Consider the following 25,756-nt stretch of genomic DNA (forward strand, 5'->3'; position numbering starts at 1 on the left):
GATTTTGCGATTTATTTAGTAATGCTTATACAGCCATTATTAATGAAGGAAGAAGGCTGGTAGTGTCCTGTATATGGTTATTAGTTCCTCTATCTGTTTATTCAGCGGGAACTATATTATTTTTGTGCACTCTTTTGGAAATTCCTATGGTAATAATATCATAATTAAAAAAAAAAAAAGGAAAAAAAAATTGTTTATCAAATGGAATCAGATATACACAGCGTTGATCTCAAATGTGAAAAAATTTGTGGTGTTGAACTGATAGAGGTTGCAGGTTCAACAAATCTTGAAAATGGTACTAAGGAGTAATCTCACTGTTGGTAGAGAGACCACTAAGTCTGCAAATTATAAACATAAATTAAGGAAGGATTGGAATTCTTCATGTAAGCTGGAATTTCAAGATCCAAGTATGTCACAAGGTAAATTGTCAATGAGTGTAAGCAAAGAATCTTTCAAGGCTTCTATCTCTGGAGGTGTAGGTGAGAAAATGTTGGAATGGAAAGAGGTTCTCTTGGGTAATGCTATCATGGCAGCAGAATTGAATAATGATAATAATAGGGATGATAAGGACATCACACTATACCATCAAAACATGTCATCAAAGGCAGAAATTTCAGTTGGATCACTGTGCTCATCATGCAGTAGATCTCCCATTTTAGGACGAAGTAATAGGAGAAAGTCAAGATTAATAGTCCCAAGAATGATTGGGATAAGGAATTACGTAAAGTTAAGAGAAATGTCCAGAGTGATCTTGATTTGCCCAAGGAAAATAAAAATTCTTCAGCTAAAATTGAGATAGGGATGCCACTGAAGCGAGTACTGTGTTGTCGTGTTCAAAAGAAATTAGGAACAAAAACAACTTCTTTTGGGGAGAGAAACTGCCTCCTGCAGATCGTGATTTCGGAGGAGGTAATACTCATATCTTTACAGAAAAAACATTTAGATTACGCAAAGATTTAGAAGATTTCCTTTTGCCAAGGAGAGTAGTATAAATTGAAATTCAAACAGAGGAATACTGTCTAGCTTCTTGAGGCCATGGTTTTGGAACTTGGAATACAAAATGAGAAATTTAAGGAATGGATACAATGTATGCATGAATCCACTCAGAAACTGACAAAATGTGAAACTTTATAGTGATGTGACTTCTGCTGCTAAGGACGTTGGCTTGAAAGCGAGTTCCTCAGACAATGAAGTAGCTAGATCATATGATGGTGAGCATGTTTTATTAATTCAAGTGAATGATGACTTGTACTTAAAAGTGGGGAAGATGCCTGAATTGCTGTAGGTATGGAAATTCATTGAGAGGGGGTCAGGATACAGAAGGTAAGAAAAGCATTTGATTGTGGCATTGTTTTAGAGATGCAAACTAAGAAAGACAGAAGAAATTAAAAAGTGTGAACTGACACGTGGGTTAGCTTTTCGATTTCCCAAAAAACCTGGAATGAAATTAATTGTGTATGATGTTAGTAAGGAAATTCAAAAGGATGATCTTCTACATGACATGCACGAAGAAAAAACTTTTTCATTTGGGATTGACAAAAGATAAGATGGTTGCTGAGGTCACTGTTTGCTTCATAAATAGGAACAGGAGCGATTCCAGTAATAACTGGGTTTTGGAGGTTTCACATAGAATTAGAATGTTTGTTTGTTGGACTGATGTCATACAGGTTAAATGATTTCTATCTTGTGATTGTAGTATGCTACAATTGTCAGGGTTTTGGGCGTACTGCCAAAACATGTAGATGAGGAGATCCTATATGTAGCCATTGTGCTGGAAAAGGTCAAACATATAAAAATTGCAAAGACATTAACAAAGAGGCTGTGTGTTCAAACTGTATTGCTAGAAATCAAGTGGGAAACCATTCTGTTCATGATAAAAAGTGCCCAGAAGAGTGCTTAAACTAATTAAACTGTGTATGGTTGCTACCTTTCGTAACTATGGTCAATAGTCCAAATTACTGTAACTCAAAATCAGTACACTCACAATAAAAGTTTGTTTAAAGGTTTCAAAATAATGCAGCTGAATGCGCAGTGTTCTCGATCTTTTGCGGATAAAATAAAAATTGTATGCTGACAAGAAAATATCAATGTTGCTTGTATTCAAGAACCTTATTATGTGAATGATAGATAGGTGGTTATTCCCTTTCCTGTAGGGTCATATATAATCCTTGTCCAGAAGTGAGAGCTGCAATAATTGTTTTTAATTCTGATTTAGTATTAACCAAAATTGAATCCTTATATAGCAGTCATGTGGTTTGTGTTAACATTCATATTTAATTTATATTAATAGTGTTCTTGATAGGATAGGAGATTTCCCCGTATCGTTTGCAATTGATTCTAATGCCAAGAGTTCACTTTGGTTCAGTGGCACTACTGATGATAGAGGGAAAGCTTTAGATGATATGATCGTGGCATGGAAGCTTATGGTTCACAATCAACCTGGGGAGGAGTCCAACTTTTGGACAGTAAATGGTGAAACAAACACTGACGTAACTCTTACTAACTTAACTGGCACTAGATTTGTCTGGGATGGAAAGTTTGAACTATATTATTTTCTATTTTTCATAAATATTTTATGAAATAAATACACATAGGAAAACAGTGTTGGCTTGATTCAATTACAGTGCTTTGCTGTTAAGTATGCAAACTGGGATTAATTTGAGAAAAGTCTTCAGTGGGCTATGATCATGGTCCATGGGTTATCTAACATGACAGATAAGAACCCTGCGGAGTTTTTGCAAAATGTTATCTATGATGGGTGTGCAGATGCTATGAAACAGAAACAGATAAAACAGACCAGTCAAGTGGTGGACACCTCAGCTTACTCTATTGAAAAAACATTAATAAGGCTAGGACGCAATTTCGGAGGAGAAAATGTAAGGGAAGTGCCTTGGAAGTTATTTGATTAAAGAAAGACTATCAACGTCTTCATAACCAGTATGTCCATGCAATCACTAAACAGAAATATGACTGCTGGAAAATGTTGATGAAACAGCAGGAAATAATGATCCTTGGAGATTGGTTTATAAAATTTGTACTGGCAAATTCAGAGCAGCTGCTGAGATGTGTATTTGGGAAGATTCCATGAGTGCAATCTTAGATCACCTTATAGGTAATAATAATGTGACCGATAACCCATGTGTTAATCTAGAACATCATCATATGCATGCTTTGAATGGGTTTTATGGTAATGACATTGAAGAATTACCCTTTACCGATGAAAATCCTCACCGTTGTTAAGTCTGTTAAAAATAAAAAATGTCCAGGTATGGACCTACTGGAGTGGGAGGTAACCAAAAAGCTCTCTATTATCCTAAAATCTCCAACCAAGCCAACGAGTTCACCTGCATCATACAGACCTATTGCATTGCTTTCTAGTCTTGGTAAAATTTATGGAGTACTCTATGGAGTACTTCTACCAAAGAAGTAATATTGGCCTTTCTAACAAACAATATGGTTTAACTCCAGGTGTGGGTACTGAAGATACGCTGCACTCTCTAGTTTGTAATGTTCGGGAATTGAATTATAAATATACCTTGGGAATTTTTGTAGCTTTGCTGGTGCCTTTGATTCCATTAGTTGGGACAGTGTATTGATGATGTGCATGGCTAAATATTCTTTTAATATTTTCTCTGTAATTAAAGATTACTTTAAGGATTGCACAATAATGGTTAAGTTGAATTCTGGATCGATTACGCATCATGTGACTCAAGGCTGTGCACAGAGATCTATCTGTCTTTGGCCATTTAATGTGGAACTTGGTTTTGAAAGATCGGCTCACTTTGACCACTCGCACAAAATAGCTTATGCAGATGATATGGTAATACTTGTACACGGAAATTCCCGAAAGAAGCTTGAAATGAGATCTGATCAAATATATTGAAAGAATTATGCAAATAGTGTAGTTTACAAAGTTTGACAATCTCTACATCCAAAACTAAAATCATAATGCTGAAGGGTAAATTAGCTGTTAATAGACCTCCTCTTGTAAGGTTGAATGGTAATGGTATTTCCTTACAGCAGGTGTTAATGATTAAATACATATTGGGAATATGTTGTAAGATGTAAAATCTTACAAATATATTATTTTATAGAAAAGTGAGATTAATTTAAAGTAAAACTTATAATATAGCAATATGGGGGAGCAAAACCCTACAAGTCAAGAATATTACTAAGATCACTCGTAAGGGATTAAATTAGACAACGTCTATACAAGGGGAGTGGTAGGCTGAAAGGCTATTAGCAACCTAGGTACACTTCGACTCCCAGCTCACACAGATAAACCAAACAATAGAAACGAGTAGCTACTGCTATTAGTAGAAGGTGTCAACTCTGGTAAACAATGGCGTGGTGGGCCATGTGCTGTCGGGACATTTCTTTAATCGGATAGAATAACATTCAAATTTTTCCCTTATTTTAATGGTGTAAATTATATTAACCTAATCTGGTTAGTACCTAATCTACGTTATACATTCTTATTAACAGGTCAAAGATCATTTTCTTCTAAACTGAATAGTCTTAGAATCATAGAAAGATGCAACTGTACATGTGGTAATCTAGAAACATGGGCACATGTTGTTTTTAATTGTTTGGAATATGCTGACTTATGTTTGGATTTACTGAATAATGTGTATAATGTCATCGCCTAGTGGATGTGAATGAGCCATTACTTATTAAAACAAGGGAAAATTTTATTGCCTTTCAAAATTTTGCAAATTCAGTTTTTGTGAAAAGGAATATTCTTTTGCAACTGGAAGAGTTAAGATTGAATAATGGATGAATTGGTGGACTGTACTCTTTTATTTACATGGAATAGAATGCTATTTTTTTATATAGGAATGGAGAAATTTTGTTGCCTCTGCAAATAAATTCCTTCATTCCTATATAAAGGGCAGGATGTTGGTACTCTGTTTCCTTTATGGGTGGGTGTCCACTTCTGCTCCTGCCAACACAATTGGCAAGAAGCCTTAATTGTTTTTCTTGGATTTGATCCTGCAATAACACCTTCTTTGAGCTTGCATAATTTCCAAGTATGTATAAAAGACTTAATAATAGTAGTAGTATTCACCAAAGAGTGCATGGAAGCCACAGGTTTTTCTCCACTGGCAAAAAAAAAAAAAAAAAACCACACGTAGATAAAAAAATACAAATTATGTGCTTCTCTCCTCACACAGGCAACTATCCAGTTGACCACTGAATTTATTCAAATCATCCTCAACTACCACAGCAAGGGTAACTTGTTTCAGAAATCGACAGCTTGCTGGCTAAAAGAAAACTTCCTATAATCTAATCTAAACCCCAATCCCTGTAGCTTAAATTTATGACCCCAAGTTCTGGAATTCTTTATAACAGTGAGAATTTCATCTTCATTCATTTTACTAATCCCTCTCAGAGCCTTATAAACCTCAATCAGGTCACCTCTAAGGTCTCTGGTTGCAAAGCTCTGTACGCCACATAATCGGAGTCTTTCCTCAAACAGCTGTCCTTCTGCCAATCTCACCATTCAAGATCCTCATCTTTGGATCCTTTCAAGAAGCTGAGTGTCATTTTTCAGATGAGGTCTCCATACTTGAACACAGTATTCCAAATGTGGTCTTACAACTGCCTTATACAGTACGATTATGACCTCCCTATCCTATCTCTACAGGATAATGTTCAATAATTTATCGATAGGACACCATGTTCAGAAAACTTCTTATCTGCTCATATTGTAACTCCCATATCCCTTTTCTCCTCCACTGTTTTTAATTCACCACCACTATGTGTATAATTTATTTGTGGGTTGCTATCCCCAAAATGTAAGACCTTGCATTTAGCAGCATTAAAATATAGCTACCACTTCTCTGACCATCTCTGAAGTCTGTTCAAGTCATCCTGAAGGTTTACTGCCTGCACTGATCATTAATGACTTTGCCAATGTTTAAGTCATCTGCAAATTTTGGCATCATGCCTTCTATCCCTTCATCAATGTCATTTATTAAAATGAGAAACATGAGTGATCTTAGAACCAATCCTTGAGGGGCCCACACCTGACGTTATGCCAATCTAAAGAATACCCATTAATCACAAGTTCGTTAGTTCATTAGATAACCATTTAGGTTTAGGCCTAAATGGTTATCTAATGAACTAATGAGACTCATAACAGAGAAGAAAAATGCATGGGATGCATATAAATTATCAAGTGACTCAGAAGCCTATGGCAGATATAAGCTAGTCTGTAATCAGGTCACAAAAGAGGTTAGGCAGGCGAAGGCAGATTACGAGAAATCCTTGGCAAAAGATGCTAAGAAAAACAGCAAGGATTTCTTTACTTATATAAACTCTAAAAGGAAGGGGATGAATCTGATTGGTCCACTTGACATCGATGGTTCGGCTGTTGATGATCTTGCTCAGATAGCAAACAAACTGAAGGAGTATTTTGCATCTACATTCACATCAAATTGTAGGTTATCAAATTGTAGCAGTAGCAGTGTGCTACTGCAACAGGATCTAGATAATTTGGGCAGATGGGCTAAGAAGTGGCAACTGAAGTTTAACCTTGACAAGTACTGCATATGGGTAGAAGTAACCCCAGAGAAACGTACCAACTGTGTGGTACTACACTTAAGGTGGTAGAAAATGAAAAAGACCTGGGAGTAATTGTGCAGTCAGATATGAAGTTTTCTGAGCAATGCAGACAGGCTGCCAGGGCAGGTCATGGGGTTTTGTCAATGATATATAGCAATTTTGCTAGCAGGGAGAACGAGGTGATTGTCCCACTGTATAAGGCAATGGTCAGGCCACGCTTGAGTACTGCGTACAGGTCTGGAGGCCTCATTTTAGGAAGGATGTAGATTTACTTGAGCGTGTACAGAGAAGTGCAACAAGATTGGTGAGGGGAATGAAGGGATCCTCTTACCAAGAGAGGCTTAAGTTCTGCAAATTGCAGTGGCTAGACACCTGCGCGGTGATCTGATTGAGGTGTATAAGGCCTTGAATGGGTTCAGCACGCTGAATTCTGATGGGATCCTTCCACTTGTTCACAGATTACGAACCTAAGGGGGCATAAATTCAAATTAAGAAAGGAGAGATGTAGAATAGATGTGCGGAAATTTGCCTTTAGCCAGCGGGTGGTTAACAGCTGGAACAAACTTCTATCTGTCTTTGTGGAAGTTGAGAGGTTGAATAAATTTAAGGAGGAACTGGACAGGCATTTGGAGGGAATGGTGTGTTTTTTTTTTTTTTTTTTTTTGGCTGATGCTGCATAAGCTCATACACTTGCTTTCTTGCATCACATGCCACTACTACTACTACCCTCCACCACTTTTATGTATTGGCAATACATTGACACTTCTTCAATACAAAGGAATCTCTCATGAGTTCAAAGATGCATTCATACTTAACCTCAATTCAATACACTCACTTGCATAATTTTTTGATTTTGGTCCATTTTTTCCCAAACTATTGGTGAAAGTGAGCCTGAAGTGTGGGCCCTTTTTCCAAATTTTTTGGAAAACGGGGCACAATCAATATAGTCCAGTAGATTAAGACTGGACATTCTCAAAATGAGAATCAAAGGGGTAAGAACCAAATACATCAACATTGCAAAAAGACACGCAACACTACATCTGTGCGACCTACACCATCAAATTTAGAAGGGATAGTGACATACCCTTTAGATGTAAAATAAAATGGCCAAAGGATAGAAACCAGACTGATGATAGGGAATCAACTAGTAACAGTTTACGAAAACTATAAGAAAAAAGGAATAATAATTGTGGGAACATGGAATGCAAGGTTTCTTAATGGGAAAGAAAGAGAAATAGTGGGATAATTAGAAAAAGCATGATTTGTGTACTACCAGAAACTAAAAGGAAAAGTAAAGTATAATAAATGTAGAAATTATATATTAATATATAGCGGGTTGCAGAAAACAGTGTTATATTGGCATAGGAATTTTAATACATGAATAACTGAAAACAAAACAAAGAAAAATATAATGTGGAATCAGAAAAATATAATATGGCCCGAAAGAGGCAAAACCTAAGGAATTAATTAAATTTGCAGTTGATAGCTTCTATAAAAAACTACAAATTTAATTAATAAGATAGATCATAAGACTGAATCAGTAATAATAGCAGGAATTTTTAAATGGTTTAATGAACACACAATGAACCAAAATGGAAATAAATTATTAAAATTTTGTACATATTGCGAATAGAAAATTAACAATATTGAACATAAAGAAAAACATAAAATCACATGCACAAATAATACAGGTAGTGAATCAGTAATAGATTATATAATCACTATAAGAAATATAAAACTGGAAAATACAAAGATGTAAAGCAATGCCAGCGGAAGATATCGAAAGCAATCATAAATTAACAGTGGGAACATTCAGATTTAGAGAATCCTTTAAGAAAGAGCAAAAAATAAACAAAGATAAATAAACAAAATTCAAAATCAAATTGTTACAAGATGAAAATATTTGAATCTACAGAAATAGACTAAGCGAATATTTAGAATTAAAAGAAATGGAATATGAAAATCAGTCAAGAAGCGAGTGCTACACACTGCTGCTCCTTCCCACCTGGCTACGGAGGTGCCTGTATAAATAACGCAGCATATAAAATATTATGAGAATTAAATATAAAAACGAATAAAAAAAAAATGGATGCCACGGTATGTAAAAGACTTTGCTAAGATCAAAGCAAAAGCATTTCATACACATTTATCAAATATTACAGATTTCTAATAACATTCCTCATATTAAAAACATACTGACTTGCACCTAGTACAGAAGCAGTAATATGAGGTTTTGGTTGTGATGAAATGTGACTTGCAAGGGGTACACTACTCCATAATTTTTAGATGGCAAAGCTGTGCATTTTATGACCATCTAGGTGAGGGGGAGAAGAAAAAAAAAAAGAATGCTTCAGAGCTACCAAATCAATGTGAATAACTTTTTTTTTTGTCAGGTATTTTGCAAATGTTTCCAAAATGAGGCTGTGTCTTCTGCCTAAAAGAAAGGCATACAACCCCAGGGGCTCACATCTGTTGAGATGGGCTTGGCACACCCAGGGTTCTGAGCTGGATATCATCATTCTTCTCTTTCTTGGTAATTCCCTTCTACTTCTCTCTCTCTCTCTCAGTAATTCAGAATTTTTTTTTTTTTTTTTTGGCTGGTGCAGCATAAGCCTCAGGCTTCCTTGCACCATATGGCTAATATTAATAAAAGGCAGAGGACAAAAATAAACATATAAAATGAAGATTTTCTTAAAATTAAAGGTCATATTAAATATAACAATTATCAATACTTAGGAAACTTTACAAGATTTAATATCTTATATAAAACAAAATACTCACATCAGTCAATTCACTATCAGCAACCTCAGTTACTTCTTCAACAACTTCTGCTTTATATTCACTTATTAGATCTCTTAGTGGTTTACTGTCTGGAGAATATGCAATGAAGGGATGCTATAAAATGAAATAAGTTTTGTATAAAAGTAATTTTAAAATAGAAATTTTAATTCTTAAATTAAGACAAAAATTTAAAGTAATAATTTTAAGAAATAATTACCAAAAAATCACTTTTAATAAACCACAAGCTCACCTGTTGCGTTTTGTAAACTCATGAAAAATGCTCTGAGACCATACCATGCCCGTTTCAATTATAACAATGTGGATGAAGTATTGTCTCAACCAAACTTTATTATAATGATATCCAAGGATCAAATGAAAAATGCTCTTTAAATCTGTTACCTGTAACCATTACAGCAAAATAAACAATTTTTTTTACAATATGCAACCCATTGCCATTGCTAAATAAAGCAGTGTATTTCCTAAATCTAATCAAGCATAATATGACTGGATGATTTGTTAATAATGAACTTAATATAAGCTTGAGTGGCGAGCAGTTTTTTTTTTTTTTTTAACTTATTAACTTATTAGAATGTGATGCACACAACCATTGACTACACTGTTGTGTGCATTTTTCAATTGTGTGATTATCATTTCTGCCAACCTGATTTTGACCAACAGTCCGAAACATATTCCACATACAGAAATAAATATTATTGTCAAAAAATTTTTAAAACCTTAAATTTTTTTGTTGTCAAATGTAGCGTATCCCATAGGCCATTGATCAAAATCGAAACTGATAAGCTAAAATTCTAAGCTTGCAATCTAGAAATGCACAAAGAGCATAGCAAATTTTTACCAATAGCCCAGTGGAACAAAAGCTAAATGGTTTTTATATTTCCTGATATTAGCTCATTCCTTATGCACAACCATTCAGGTAGGAAGAATCAGTTTGGTTCTCTTGTTAATGAAGCTAATTCTTAATATACTGTACTGTTTCTGCTGCATGTCTTTTTTACATATACTTCCATGGGCACTGTTCTTCTGAATTGGTTTGTATAATTTCCGCTCTCTCTCTCTCTCTCTTTCAAAACAGTCCGAACACGTGCCACCATCAGCCAACATCCATTTACTATCTAACTTTGAACTCACAGAACCAACTTTTCATCTTCCTCATTTATTCAGTCAGCTGCCGTTTTCTTGAACAACATTCCTTTATACACATTTCCTGAAAATTACAGTCTACAGAAGTTCAAGTCTAATGTCAACAAATATCTTCTTTCGTCTTCTCAACCTCCAACCCAAGCAGGGTACTAAGTACTTTAGGCTCTAATACCTGTTGTGTTTGGGGTTTTCATAAAAAAAAAAAATATATACATATAGTTCCGTTAGTAGTAGTTGATATAGATCTAGACGCATTTAACATTAGTCGAAATTTATTTTCTAAGAAATTAGTCAAAGGTTTGGACTGAGTATCTGCAAACTTAACATTGAAATCTCCACTAAATATCATTGGTATCCTGAGTAATGCGACTGATACTCCACTAAGTATCAGTCGCATTTTTTGTGAGAAAATTGTTGTAGCAGTGCAGCTCCTTCAATACTTAATTTACGTATAGCAGCTTCTTGATGAGAAGTCGATGTAGAAGGCTGATGTTGATCAAAACCTTAAGATTTTATTAAACTCTGCATTTTTTTTTGTTCTCCATGTTTTTGAACTTTTTCCTTTGGTGACATGGGAGGCTACTCCGGTGGCTTTTGAAGCTTTTATTCTTGAATACTTTTCTGAATTTCGCTCAGCTGTAGTTTTAGCCATCTTCAAAGTACTCTTATAGGTTGTTAACTGAAATTAGATTTGGTATTTTTACAATTCAATAGTTAGTGAAATCCATTTGTAGAATAGTATGACATCATAACCAAAAACTACTGCAAGAAGTGATTGTTTTATTGTTGGGTTTTTGAATCAAAACTGTTTATATTTTTAAACAGTTTAATTGAAACTTACTTATGCTACTTAGAAGATCAGTGTTGATCAAAATCTTGAGAAGCAAATTTTACTCAATCCTGCATTTTTTTTGTTCTCTATGTTTTTGAACTCATTCCTTTTCGACACAAGAGGCTTCTTCGGTGCTTTCAAGCTTTTGTTCTTGCATAATATTACTACCCTCTGCTTACCCTACCAAATCAACATTTTAGTGACTGAGGTTGGTGTCATTTAGGAAGTGACATCATTTCTGTATTTTAGTATGAACTTACTCTACCGAATCAACAATAGTGACTAAGTGAGCATCGTTAGTGCCATTCAGGAAGTGACATCATTTGCGGCATTTTAAATCTAACAGCTACCTAATTGGAAGTGGCATCAATTGCGTAATTTACATAAGAAAATTTCATTACCAATCGGTTTTACTCTAGTGTCACCATAGATGTTTTCATATCAAAAAAGGGTGACTTTTTTGAATCAGTTTTTCGATGTTCGAGTGAATGATTAAGAATCTTGGAACAGGCCCTAGTATTTCAGTATGTTGTCACGATAGCACTTTCTGTTTCTTCACTTAAACTTGTAGGTAGGGACTGGGTTGCAGTCCCTGAAGAATTAAGTTTATCAGGATTCATAGTAGTTTTGTGGTTCAGTGCCTGGGCTCCCCACCCACCACGGAGCCCAACAAGATGCCCACTACCCGGCATGCAATAAATGCACTCGGGATTGGGACGCCAGGGCTACCCAGACTCATACCTGCACTGCCACCAGCCTGAATCCTGCCCCTCAGATCATGAGGGTAGGGGCATGCCATTGACACAGTTGACCCTTGCAGGCAAACCCACTAGCCAATTGATCCTGCCATCCAGGACAACCTGCCTTGTTGAAGCAGGGGCCAAAGTGGTGTATTGAAGCTGGGCCCTCAACCACCAGGACTTCTCTGTTCTGAATTTCCATGGGTCACAGTGTACAGGAAACACACCAGATTCCATCGATGCTAGCCTGGAACCTGAGCTGTGGGCGTTGGATCCCAGCGATGCTAATGTGGAGGACAAGCAGCATCACTAGGAGGTCTTCATCATCATCAGACTGGACATGAGAGGCATATTCATTCCAATGTACCCTATGAAATTTCCAAGTGGAGCAATCAGAGGAGGTGAGTTTACCCATGTTTGGAGCTTGCAGAGAAAGTAGATGATCACTATCCACTCCATATCGGTATATGCAGAGGGAGAACAGATTGAAAGGTCTATTGAACTCATGGATCTGTAGAGAAATGAATATAGGTAGGCTACCAGAGTTCAAAAAGGCAAGTTGACAAGCATCAAGAAGGGATTCCAATAGTCTACCTCTCTTGTCAACCACTGGAGATCCCAACAGCTGATGATGAGCATTGAAGCCTCCGAGTAAGCTGAATGAAGGTGGTCTATTAGATTTCCTAGGTCATCTAAGGAGAATGAGAGATTAGGAGGAATATATACAGAAGCTATTGTAAAAGTGATACCAATTACAATGCATACTACTGCTGCTTCAAAAGGAGTCTGAAGAGCAACATGTTTGAATGGAATGCTGTTTCTAATAAGAACTGCCCATCGCTCCATGGGCTGGTGAGAGAATACTCCTATCTCATCTGAAGATAGTATAATTTTTAATAGTAGGACAAACTTGTAAATTTAAATAAACTTCCTGTAAGGATATGCCTTCTGGTTCATATCTAACGATAAAATTGTGTAAATCAACTTTTGTATTCCAAAAGCCTTGACAATTCCATTGGATTCTTTCCATTATGTGTTTTTTTTTTTTGTTTCTGACTGCTTTTTAGTTCTAGCTTATTTGTATCAATCAACTTTTACATTATCTTTCTTAGAAAAGAAGGGATGTCGTGTCCATCTCATCAGCGGCATAAAGTTCAAAAATTCTGTCATCTGAATCATTCTGATGATCAATATCCATTCTGGTTGAAAGCAGTGGTGCAGTATCATTGTTTCTGTCACTTTTGATTTTGTTGATGGAGACATAGTCAGTTGGAATCGTAATTGGCGTATTACTGGCTTGTTCAGTTTTTGTTGCGAAGGACACTGTTTGAAAGCAGAAAGCATGGAACTGGCGATAGATATATTTGGAGGAACTGTAACATTTGTTTGAATATGTACTAACTGAAAATATTGAGCAGCTGTGGCATGTGCACACCTTGGCTGTTTTGATTACACTGGTCAGCATCAATTTCCTCCCTGAAATAATTTCGACATATTCTTGTAGGATATACATTCAAACAGTCAGATATGTGCTTAAATTATTTAAGCACATATCCTCATCACCCTCATTTTCAAATAATGTAGGTTAATAACTGAAACCAAGACGGGGAACATGCTATGTAAAAAGGATAGGTGGAACAGGACCAGGGTATGTCTGCCAGGGGCAAAGGTTGATGACGTTGTAGAGCGGATATCATCTTTCAAGGGCACAAAAGGTGATATAGTTGTACACGTTGGCACTAATGATATTAAGAGTAGGAGACCGGCAGAATTACTCAACAAGTACAGGTCACTGTTGAAAAAAAGCCGAGAATTAGGGTTGCATTTGAAAGTGTCTGCAATTCTGCCCAGACACGATAGGAGGGAGTATATGATGAGAGCCTTGTCGATCAATTCGGCCCTGGAAAGATTGTGCAAGGCTCAAGGGGTAGAATTTTTTTCAGCCTGGACTGTACTTGTTAACAGGAGAGACTGCTTCTACAGGGATGGGATACACTTAAACAGAAAGGGTGCAAGAATATTTGCTGATGCTATCGAGGCAGTGTTAGGTGGGTCGGAAAACTGCTAGCTTGGGGGGGGATACAAAGACTAATAGTTTAACAGTAACCGCAGGCAGAGGTGAAGGTGATTCTTGCACAACTTCTATTAGAATAAGAAGCGACCTGGAGCGAGGGGTGTTGGGGGTTTCAGGGACGGATGGCAGTCATCCTGGAATAGTTGGGTATATGGGATGTGTTAGGGTAACAAGGAATAGGCATAGGAGCATGTATACCAATGCTAGAAGTATAATAAATAAATTTGATGAATTTGAAGTGTTGGTCAAGACATCAAAGGCGGATATTGTTGGGATAGCAGAGACGTGGTGTCACAAAGATATAAGGAATGCAGAACTGGAATTTGGGGAGTACAATGTGTACAGAAAGGATAGACAGGACAGAAAGGGAGGTGTTATGCTGTTAATTAAGAAAAACATAAAATCAAAAGAAGTGCATCCAGTTGATATAGATGGACAGTGCACTGTTGAGTCAGTTTGGTGTGACATAAGCACTGCGAAAGCAAAAATAAGAGTAGGAGTGTGTTATAGGCCTAATGACTCGAATGAGTACAATGAACAATTGTACAGAGAAATAGAGTGGGCCAGTAAATCAGAATGTCTTATAATGGGAGATTTTAACTTCCCAGATATTGACTGGAACTTGTGGGTTGGTCACTCACACACTAGTCAGACTTTTGTGGATTTATTGGATGATTGTTTTCTGCAGCAGCATGTTCGAGAGGCAACCAGAGAAAGTAATACTCTTGATCTGGTTATCAGCAGTGATCATTCGTGTATTAAGAATTTGCAGATAAAGGAACCACTAGGTGGCAGTGATCACAGTGTGCTGAAGTGGGATTTACTACCGTCAGGGGTAAAGGAAAGGGTTTTTGCTTCCGTAAAGGGGAGTACAGTGGTCTCAGACAGTTTTTAAATTCTGTACAGTGGGATCAACTGACGATGTTACAAACAGTAAATTCTAAGTGGGAAGCATTCAAGGAATTAATCGTGGAAGCTACTAGACTTTTCATACCGATGAAGAAATATTGTTCAAGGTTTAGGCCTAAATGGTTATCAAATGAACTAATGAGACTCGTGACAGAGAAGAAAAATGCATGGGATGCATATAAATTATCAGGCGACGCAGAAGCCTGTAGCAGATATAAGCTAGTCTGTAATCAGGTCACAAAGGAGGTTCGGCAGGCAAAGGCGGATTACGAGAAATCTTTGGCAAAAGATGCTAAGAAAAACAGCAAGGATTTCTTTACTTATATAAACTCTAAAAGGAAGGGGATGAATATGATTGGTCCACTTGACATCGATGGTTCGACTGTTGATGATCCTGCTCAGATAGCAAACAAACTGAATGAGTATTTTGCATCTACATTCACACGTGAGGAATTATTACAGTTTGAAAATGGAAGAAGGTTATCAAATTGTAGCAGTGTGCTTAATGATTTTGTAATAACTGAGAGCAAAGTGGAGGAGAAATTGTTGAAGTTAAACATAAGAAAGGCACCTGGGGTGGATGGGATCTATCCAGTTATATTAAAGGAGGCGGCAAAGCAACTAAGCAAACCCTTAGCCATAATTATGAGAGCATCCTTGGATTCAGGGGAGGTTCCCACGGACTGGAGATGTGCAAATGTATCCCCAATTCACAAAGGAGGTTCGAAGGGTGACACGAGTAATTACAGACCAGTTAGTTTAACTTCTGTTCCGGGTAAAATAATGGAGTCACTGGTTAAAGATGCATTGCAGGATCATCTAGACAAGACTGCAGCAATAATTCAGACACAGCATGGGTTTGTTAAGGGAAAGTCTTGTCTGACAAATTTCATTGGTTATTATGATGTGGTCACAAAGGAACTGGATGCAAAAAATAATTTTGATATCATATACTTGGATTTCAGGAAAGCTTTTGACACTGTTGCGCATGGAAGACTACTGTACAAATTGGAGCAGAATGGTATTAAGGGTAAGTTGCTACAATGGATAAAAGGATGGTTAAGTGGGAGAAGACAGAGGGTGGTAATCAATGGGTGCTGCTCTTCGTGGACTAATGTTATTAGTGGAGTCCCACAGGGTTCGGTGTTGGGTCCACTGTTGTTTTGTATATTTATCAATGATATTGATGAAGGTATATCAGGCTTAATGTCGAAGTTTGCAGATGACACGAAGGTTGGCAGGGTTGTTAATGACAGTAATGGCAGTGTGCTACTGCAACAGGATCTAGATAATTTGGGCAGATGGGCTAAGAAGTGGCAACTGAAGTTTAACCTTGACAAATGCAAAGTACTGCATATGGGTAGAAGTAACCCCAGAGAAACGTACCAACTGTGTGGTACTACACTTAAGGTGGTAGAAAATGAAAAAGACCTGGAAGTAATTGTGCAGTCAGATATGAAGTTTTCTGAGCAATGTAGACAGGCTGCTAGGGCAGATCATGGGGTTTTGTCAATGATATATAGGAATTTTGCTAGCAGGGGAAAGGAGGTGATTGTCCCTCTGTATAAGGCAATGGTCAGGCCACGCCTTGAGTACTGCGTACAGGTCTGGAGGCCTCATTTTAGGAAGGATGTAGATTTGCTTGAGCGTGTACAGAGAAGAGCAACACGATTGGTGAGGGGAATGAAGAGATCCTCTTACCAAGAGAGGCTTAAGTTCTGCAAATTGCAGTGGCTGGAGACTAGGCACCTGCGCGGTGATCTGATTGAGGTCTATAAGGCCTTGAATGGGTTGTGCACGCTGAATTCTGATGGGATCCTCCCACTTGTTCAGAATACGAACCTACGGGGACATAAGTTCAAATTAAGAAAGGATAGATGTAGAATAGATGTGCGGAAATTTGCCTTTAGCCAGCGGGTGGTTAATTGCTGGAACAAACTTCCATCTGTCGTTGTGGAAGTTGATAGGTTAAATAAATTTAAGGAGGAACTGGACAGGCATTTGGAGGGTATGGTGTGATTTTTTTATTTTTTTTTATTTATTTATTTTTTTTTTGGCTGATGCTGCATAAGCTCCTACACTTGCTTTCTTGCATCAAGTGCCACTACTACTACTACTACTACTGTAGTTGGTTTAATCATCTTTACCATCTATTTTATTTATTTTTTTCTTTAAATGTTTATTCTAGAACCTTCGGAGATTTCTAGCGTATTCGTGAGCTTTCTACAACATTCTCGAATGTTTCAGAATGTTCTACAATATTGTTACATGCAGAAAAAAGGTTGGGATGTTTCTGGAAGGTTCTAGAACTTTCAATGGAGTTCTCTAGAAATGCTGTGAGCATTCTAGAAACTTCTCTACCAGTATATATATGAGTGGGTTCCGCACCAAGCAAGCATTTTTGTATTTCGAAAAGTGTATGTTTCAGAGAGCAAGTAATGAACAAAGTGAAATAGTATTAGGCTCATGCTACACCAGACAAAAATAAATTAAAAAAACAAAAAAATAAATAAAATAAAATAATAAGAAGAAAATTTAAAATATTAATAATAATTAATAAGAGAAAAGGAAATAGACAACCTACGCATTTCCCTCCTCCCATAGGTAATTATCCAGGTGACCTTTGAATTTCCCCAAATTGTCAGCCTCTACCACCTGTGTACATAACTTATTCCAGTAATTTATAACTCGCTGGCTAAAATAAAACTTCTTGTAATCCAGTCTAAACTTCTTCCCCCACCCATAACACTTGAAATTATGGCCCCTTGTTCTAGAATCATTTATAACCATGAAAATTTCATCCTCATTCATTTTGCTTATGCCTCTCAGAGCCTTAAACACCTCAATCAAGTCACCTCTAGTTTCCATGCTCTGCAACCCACATATTTGAACTCTTTCCTCACATGGACGCCCTTTTGCCGATCTCACCAGGCAAGTTACCTGTCTTTGGACCCTTTCAACAAGCACAATGTCTTTAGGTGTGGTCTCCATGTTTGAACATAGTATTCCAAGCGCGGTCTAACAATAGCTTTATATAATGGGATTATGACCTTCTTTATCTCTACTCACAATTGTTTGATAAATCATCAATAGGACACCATGGGGTTACTGTTCCCTAGGTGTAATACCATACACTTTGCTGGATTAAAGCATAGCTGCCATTTTTCTGACCATCCTGAAGTCTATCTAGGTCACTCTGAAGAAGCTCTGCTTGGCAGTGATCATTAACTACTCTACCAATCTTAACATCATCTGCAAATTTAGACATCATGCCCCCTATCCCTTCATCGATGTCATTTATGAAAATCAAAAAACAACAGTGGTCTTAATACTGATCCTTGGGGAACCCCCACTTCTTACATCAACCCAATCTGAGGAATAACCATTTATCACAACCCTTTGCCTCCTGCCCTGAAGCCATCCCGCTATCCATCTAAGGATTTTCCCTGTGATTTCAACCTGTTCCAGCTTATAAAGTTCATGTGGGACTGAGTCAAATGCTTTGCTGAAATCCAAATAAACAATGTCAAAATTATTCCCAAAGTCCAGCTCTTGAGTGACCGTGTCAAAATAGCTAACCAGATTAGTTAAACTTGATCTTCCCTTTACCAAATCATGCTGAGTATCCTTCAGAATTCCATTTCTATCTAAATGATCCTGGATTCCACCCTTGACGTTGTCTCCCTATTACTGAAGTTAGACTACCTAGCTGTTAATTTCCCACTTCACTCTTAGAACCACCCTTACGTACTGGAGACACATTGACACTTATCCAATCCAACAGAATCACTCCAGAGTCCAGTGATGCTCTCATAATTAGCTTCAATAGTTCAATGCACTGACTTGCTGCCTCCCTTAAGATTATAGGGTATATGCCATCAACCCCCGGAGCCTTACTGACCTGCAGACTTGGAAATCTTTTCATTAAATAAAAATTTAGACAAGACTTCAGTTATAGCTCAGACACAGCATGGTTTTGTTAAGGGGAAGTCTTGCCTGACCAACTTGATTGGATACTATGATGCAGTCACAAAAGAACTGGATGCAGGGAATAACTTTGATATTATATACTTGGATCTTAGAAAGGCTTTTGATACTGTTGCACATGCAAGACTGCTACACAAATTGGAGCAGTGTGACATTGGAGGCAAATTGCTGCTATGGATAAAGGGGTGGTTGAGGGGGAGAAGACAGAGAGTGGTAATCAATGGACACTGCTCATCGTGGACTGATGTTATTAGTGGAGTCCCTCAGGGCTCAGTGTTGGGTCCATTATTGTTTTCTGTATTTATAAATGATATTGATGATGGTATATCGGGATTAATGTCCAAGTTTGCAGACGATACAAAGGTTGGCAGGGTTGTCAAGGACACTACTGACACTATGCTTCTGCAACAGGATCTGGAAAGGTTGAGCAGATGGGCTGAGAGGTGGCAAATGAAGTTTAACATTGACAAATGTAAAGTACTACACATGGGAAACAGCAACCCCAGAGCAACGTATCAACTCTATGGTACAACACTGACAGTGGTAGAGAATGAAAGGGACTTGGGGGTGGTTGTGCAGGCAGATATGAAGTTCTCTGAGCAGTGCAGACGGGCTGCAAGAGTAGCTCATGGAGTATTGTCAATGATATACAGGAATTTTTCCAGCAGGGATAAGGAGGTGATTATTCCATTGTATAAGGCGATGGTCAGGCCACACCTAGAGTACTGTATACAGGTCTGGAGGCCTCATTTCAAGAAGGATGTAGAGCTGCTGGAACGAGTACAGAGAAGGGCAACAAGATTAGTGAATGGAACAAAGGGGTGCTCTTACGAAGAAAGGCTTAAGTTTTGCAAATTACAGTGTCTGGAGACTAGGCACCAGCGAGGTGATCTGATAGAGGTGTATAAAGCCTTGAATGGTTTAAGCATGCTCAATGCTGATGGGATTCTTCCTCTAGCTCAGAATAATCACCTGAGAGGGCATAAATTCAAATTGAGGAAAGACAGATGTAGGATAGACGTGCGGAAATTTGCCTTTAGCCAGCGGGTGGTTGGTTGGTGGAACAGACTTCCATCCCTTGTGGTGGAGGTTGATAGCCTAAATAAGTTTAAGGCTCAGCTGGACAGGTATTTTGAACGAACAGAGGGGTGAAGTGGAAGTGGTTTTTTTTTTTTTTTTTTTGGCTGATGCTGCATAAGCTTGCTTTCTTGCATCAAATGCCTCTACTAATGCTAATGCTAATCATACGAAATAATGCTAATGCTAATGTGAAATTTCAACATCATTAATTACATTTTTTTCAATTTCACTCCCATAATTTCTCATTGACGTAAAGAGTTTTTCTTCTGTAAATATCGATGCAAAATAACTGTTCAGTTCATCTGCAACTTCAGCTGGGGTATCTAATACTATCCCATGTCCATTACATAAGATTCTGAGCTCAGAATAATCACCTGATAGGGCATAAATTCAAATTGAGGAAAGACAGATGTAGGATAGACGTGCGGAAATTTGCCTTTAGCCAGCGGGTAGTTGGTTGGTGGAACAGACTTCCATCCCTTGTAGTGGAGGTTGATAGCCTAAATAAGTTTAAGGCTCAGCTGGACAGGTATTTTGAATGAACAGAGGGGTGAAGTGGAAGTGGGTTTTTTTTTTTTTTTTGGCTGATGCTGCATAAGCTTGCTTTCTTGCATCAAATGCCTCTACTAATGCTAATGCTAATGATCTGGTTTGTCCTTCTCTTCTTTGCATTTATATATGAGAAGAATTCCTTATCCCCCTCTCTTTGCCAGTGATTTCTCATAATCCGCCTTTGCCAGCCTAACCTTTTTTGTGGCACTATTGCAGATCAATTTGTAGCTGTTATAGGCTTCAGCACTTTTTACTGCTCTAACTTTTCCATGCTGTCTTTTTCTGCTCAAGTAATCTGGCAACATCATTATTCATCCAACTTGAAATCCTCCTCGTGGAGTATTTTTTTTAATGGCATATAAACATTCAAGGCTTCTGTGATTAATGTTTTAAAGGTATACCATAATTCAATTGCATTCACTCTCTGTGAGATACCTACCCATTTAATAGAGGCCATGTAGCATCTCAATCCGTCATAATTTCCTTTCTTGAAATTATAACCCATTCGAATAGTGACAAATGGGCCTGGAGTACTGGGGTCCATAGTTTAACAGATATTTATTTAAAGTATACCCAGTAAAATAAAATAAAATAAAATATTTCCAGAAGCTTTCGGAACTCGTGTCCCTTTCTCAACTGACAGAATTTTTGAATACATTACAAGCAAAGTGTGGCACGTTACTCATTCGTCATTGTTGTAGCACGGACGTGTGCTGCCTTGCGCCAGTGATCATCCATCAATAAAACGGTTGTCTCCAGGATTGGATGTATACGCATGCCTTTCTGGCGATTTAATGCCTTAGGGTTGTTCATTATGTTTAGTGACTCTAGCCATAGGCGGTGGCGAAAGTGTCGCGCGTGGTCCACTATCTCAAAGTCGCGCTTGGGGTCAAGATCGTGGTTGGTAGCCCAAAAATGTTCTGCAAGCGCGGACTGGTCAGTTTCGGCAAGCCGGATTGCTCTGTCGTGTTCCGTGAGGCGATCCTGGAGACGTCTCGATGTCTCACCTACGTAGCAACTGTTACAGGCCCTACAGGTGATACGGTACACTACATTGCTGCGTAAGACAGGTGTGACAGGGGTCTTCACACTGGAGACAAGTGAACGCAGGTTCCTACCTGGTAATTGTACACATTTTATGTTGTAACTTCTCAGGATCTTCGAGATACGTCCTGACACTCCTGGATAGTACGGAATGTAGGCGGATGATATGCCGACTTGCTTCGGAGGTCTTGGGTTGGAAGTAAGTTCTTGTGCCTGTAACAAGCATCTGTTTAGTACATGGGATGGATAACCGCATCTGGTTAAGTCCGCCTTCACACGGGAGATCTCGTTACGTCTAATTGTGTCGGTGCTGGAATGGCTCCAGGCCCTGGAGAACAGGGTGCGGGCAGTGCTATTGAGATGGCTTGGAGCGTGGCCGGACCCGTAGTTGGTGAATTGACCGCACCACATGGGTTTGCGGTATACTGAGGTCTCTAGATGTGGGCCTACGCGATGCACTAGCACGTCCAGAAACGGGAGCGAACCGTCCACCTCTGATTCTACGGTAAACTTGATGAAATTGGATAGAGAGTTGAGGTATTCTAGTAGTACCGTTTCAGAACCACGTGGTATTATGGTAAAAATATCGTCGACATATCTACACCACGTTGTAATAGGTGTAGGTGGGTTCTGGTGTATCTGCTTCTCCAGATCTTCCATGGCGATGTTAGCTACTACGGAACTGACAGGGGCACCCATAGCAGTGCCATGTACTTGTTTGTAGAGTGAGTCTTCAAAGGTGAAGACTCACTCTACAAACAAGATGTCAGGTACAGATGTCACTGATGACATCTGTACCGCCCTCAACCTATGCCTCTCTAGCAGCATCTTCACCTTTGAAGACTCACTCTACAAACAAGTACATGGCACTGCTATGGGTGCCCCTGTCAGTTCCGTAGTAGCTAACATCGCCATGGAAGATCTGGAGAAGCAGATACACCAGAACCCACCTACACCTATTACAACGTGGTGTAGATATGTCGACGATATTTTTACCATAATACCACGTGGTTCTGAAACGGTACTACTAGAATACCTCAACTCTCTATCCAATTTCATCAAGTTTACCGTAGAATCAGAGGTGGACGGTTCGCTCCCGTTTCTGGACGTGCTAGTGCATCGCGTAGGCCCACATCTAGAGACCTCAGTATACCGCAAACCCATGTGGTGCGGTCAATTCACCAACTACGGGTCCGGCCACGCTCCAAGCCATCTCAATAGCACTGCCCGCACCCTGTTCTCCAGGGCCTGGAGCCATTCCAGCACCGACACAATTAGACGTAACGAGATCTCCCGTGTGAAGGCGGACTTAACCAGATGCGGTTATCCATCCCATGTACTAAACAGATGCTTGTTACAGGCACAAGAACTTACTTCCAACCCAAGACCTCCGAAGCAAGTCGGCATATCATCCGCCTACATTCCGTACTATCCAGGAGTGTCAGGACGTATCTCGAAGATCCTGAGAAGTTACAACATAAAATGTGTACAATTACCAGGTAGGAACCTGCGTTCACTTGTCTCCAGTGTGAAGACCCCTGTCACACCTGTCTTACGCAGCAATGTAGTGTACCGTATCACCTGTAGGGCCTGTAACAGTTGCTACGTAGGTGAGACATCGAGACGTCTCCAGGATCGCCTCACGGAACACGACAGAGCAATCCGGCTTGCCGAAACTGACCAGTCCGCGCTTGCAGAACATTTTTGGGCTACCAACCACGATCTTGACCCCAAGCGCGACTTTGAGATAGTGGACCACGCGCGACACTTTCGCCACCGCCTATGGCTAGAGTCACTAAACATAATGAACAACCCTAAGGCATTAAATCGCCAGAAAGGCATGCGTATACATCCAATCCTGGAGACAACCGTTTTATTGATGGATGATCACTGGCGCAAGGCAGCACACGTCCGTGCTACAACAATGACGAATGAGTAACGTGCCACACTTTGCTTGTAATGTATTCAAAAATTCTGTCAGTTGAGAAAGGGACACGAGTTCCGAAAGCTTCTGGAAATATTTTATTTTATTTTATTTTACTGGGTATACTTTAAATAAATATCTGTATAACCCATTCCTTTGCCTTTAACAACTGCTACCTCTCTCTCCATCATCCACCATAGAACTCCGTGATCACTTTTTTGTAAGCAAGTGTTTGTAAACAACTGTGTGCATAAGTATAAATCGTGAACTGTTTAAATGATAAATAAAAACCTACAATTTCTTAATTGTGTTCTTATGTGCATGTAGCTCAACCATACACGAAATATGTTGCATCCTTGCAGAAATAAGCCTTATAGCTTTTGCTACATTTGCTAAGAAGTGGTATTAAAATCGCAGCGGAAGCCACTGTCACAACTTGCGAGAAAAACCTATGAACTCTATTTTGGATGTAAGCTCAGAGATCAAGATAAAGTATGGATTCCAAAGATTTCCTACAGCTCATGTTGAAGGACATTAACAGGCTGGCTTAAATCAATGCCTTTTGCTGTTCCAGTGACATGGCCAGAATCTCAAAACCACAAACAATTGTTACTTTTGCATTACCAATATTGCTGTTTTTTCTGGTAAATCAAAGCATAAAGTAGAGTATCCAAAATCCTTTCTGCACTAAGGCTGATTCCTTACAATGATACAATGCCAGTGCCAAAGCCACCAGAAACTTATGGATTTGACTCTGATTCAGGATCAGAAAAGGAATCTCTAGACGATGCAGAACCCAGAACAGTACTGATCCAGACTTTTCAACTCTTTATACTGCAAAGCCGCATCTAATCTTTTGGTCAGAGATTTGGACCTCACCAAAATCAAGGCTCAATTACTAGGATCACAGCTTCAGCGGAATCTTTTTGAAAAGGGTGTTAAGGTATCTTTTTATAGGAAGAGGCAATCCAACGTAACCAACTATGTATGGTGCTTTGGTTTATTGTAATAATGTCCAGGAATTAAGGAAAGTTACCTGGAGCACATTCCCAAGCAGTGAAGGTTTTTCATTGATTCATCCAAGGTCAGTTTGAAAGCAGTTTTACTCCATAATTGAAAATAAGTATCCATCTATATGAGAACCTACTGGTTCTTTAGCAAAAAATATGCTATCAAGAATACAAATGGAATATCTGTGCTAACCTAAAAGTGGTAGTTTTGCTGAGTGGGTTGCAAGGTGGTTACACTAAATACAGCTGCTTTTCATGTGGGTGGGATAGCTGAGCAAAGAATTGCCACTACAGGGTAAAAAAATGGCTAGACCATTCAGAAACCACACCAGGCCAGAAAAATGTACCACATCCTCCTTTGGTGGACAAGTCAAAAATCTATTTACCTTCATCGTACATCAAACGAGATTTGATAAAAATATTTGTGAAAGTGATGGACAAAAAAAGGGAAGGATTTTCCTGTTTGAAGCAAAAGTTTCCTTAAATCAGTGCGGCCAAGATAAAAGAGAGAATTTTTGTGCATGCTCAAATCAAACTGCTATTCCAAAATAAGGATATAACTAAAAAATTAAATGTTACAGAAATAAGAGCTGGAAGGCATAGAGGAACATCTGCCAGAACTTTTCATGCAATGAGAAATCACAAAATCACAGTGAAATTGTGGATGAGCTAATTTCAGAGAGCTGGGATGCAACATGTCATTAAAGTTTCATTTCCTACAGTCCCATTTAGACTTTTTTCCTGATAACTTGGGAGTAGTCTTCAATGAACACCGTGAAAGGCTTCACCTAGATATTTCTCAAATGGAAAAAAGATACTATGGAAAATGGAGTCCAAATATGTTGGCAGACTACAGTTGGAATCGCATACAGGAGACACCATATGACAATTATAAAAGGCAAAAAATGACAAAATAAGTGTTTTGTTATCAAATAAACATTTCTGTAAATAGAATAAGGTTAATTGTCTCATGTAAGGGACAATTAACCAGGAAATGAAGGCTGTAAGTTGTCTGTGACAGGATGATCACTTGAGGTGGGTTTTTCTCAATAATAATAAGAAATGAGTGTGTCCAATCATTATTATTATTAGCCA

The 25,756-nt window shown here is 38.4% G+C and overlaps 1 protein-coding gene across 1 annotated transcript in view; it reads right to left on the reverse strand.

The window, feature by feature from the left end:
• The window catches only part of LOC150078339 (serine/threonine-protein kinase 10-like), a 387,198-nt gene that overhangs the window by 228,635 nt on the left and 132,807 nt on the right, over window positions 1-25,756 (reverse strand). The window contains exon 7 of the mRNA XM_090385108.1: window positions 9,349-9,462. Within this exon, the coding sequence (XP_090241234.1) occupies window positions 9,349-9,462 (114 nt within the window). The remainder of the gene's footprint in view (window positions 1-9,348; window positions 9,463-25,756) is intronic.

The sequence above is a fragment of the Mastigoproctus giganteus genome, chromosome 11 (genome assembly GCF_048544385.1).
Source record: "Mastigoproctus giganteus isolate SK-2022 chromosome 11, ASM4854438v1, whole genome shotgun sequence".
In the NCBI taxonomy this organism is placed as follows: domain Eukaryota; kingdom Metazoa; phylum Arthropoda; class Arachnida; order Uropygi; family Thelyphonidae; genus Mastigoproctus; species Mastigoproctus giganteus.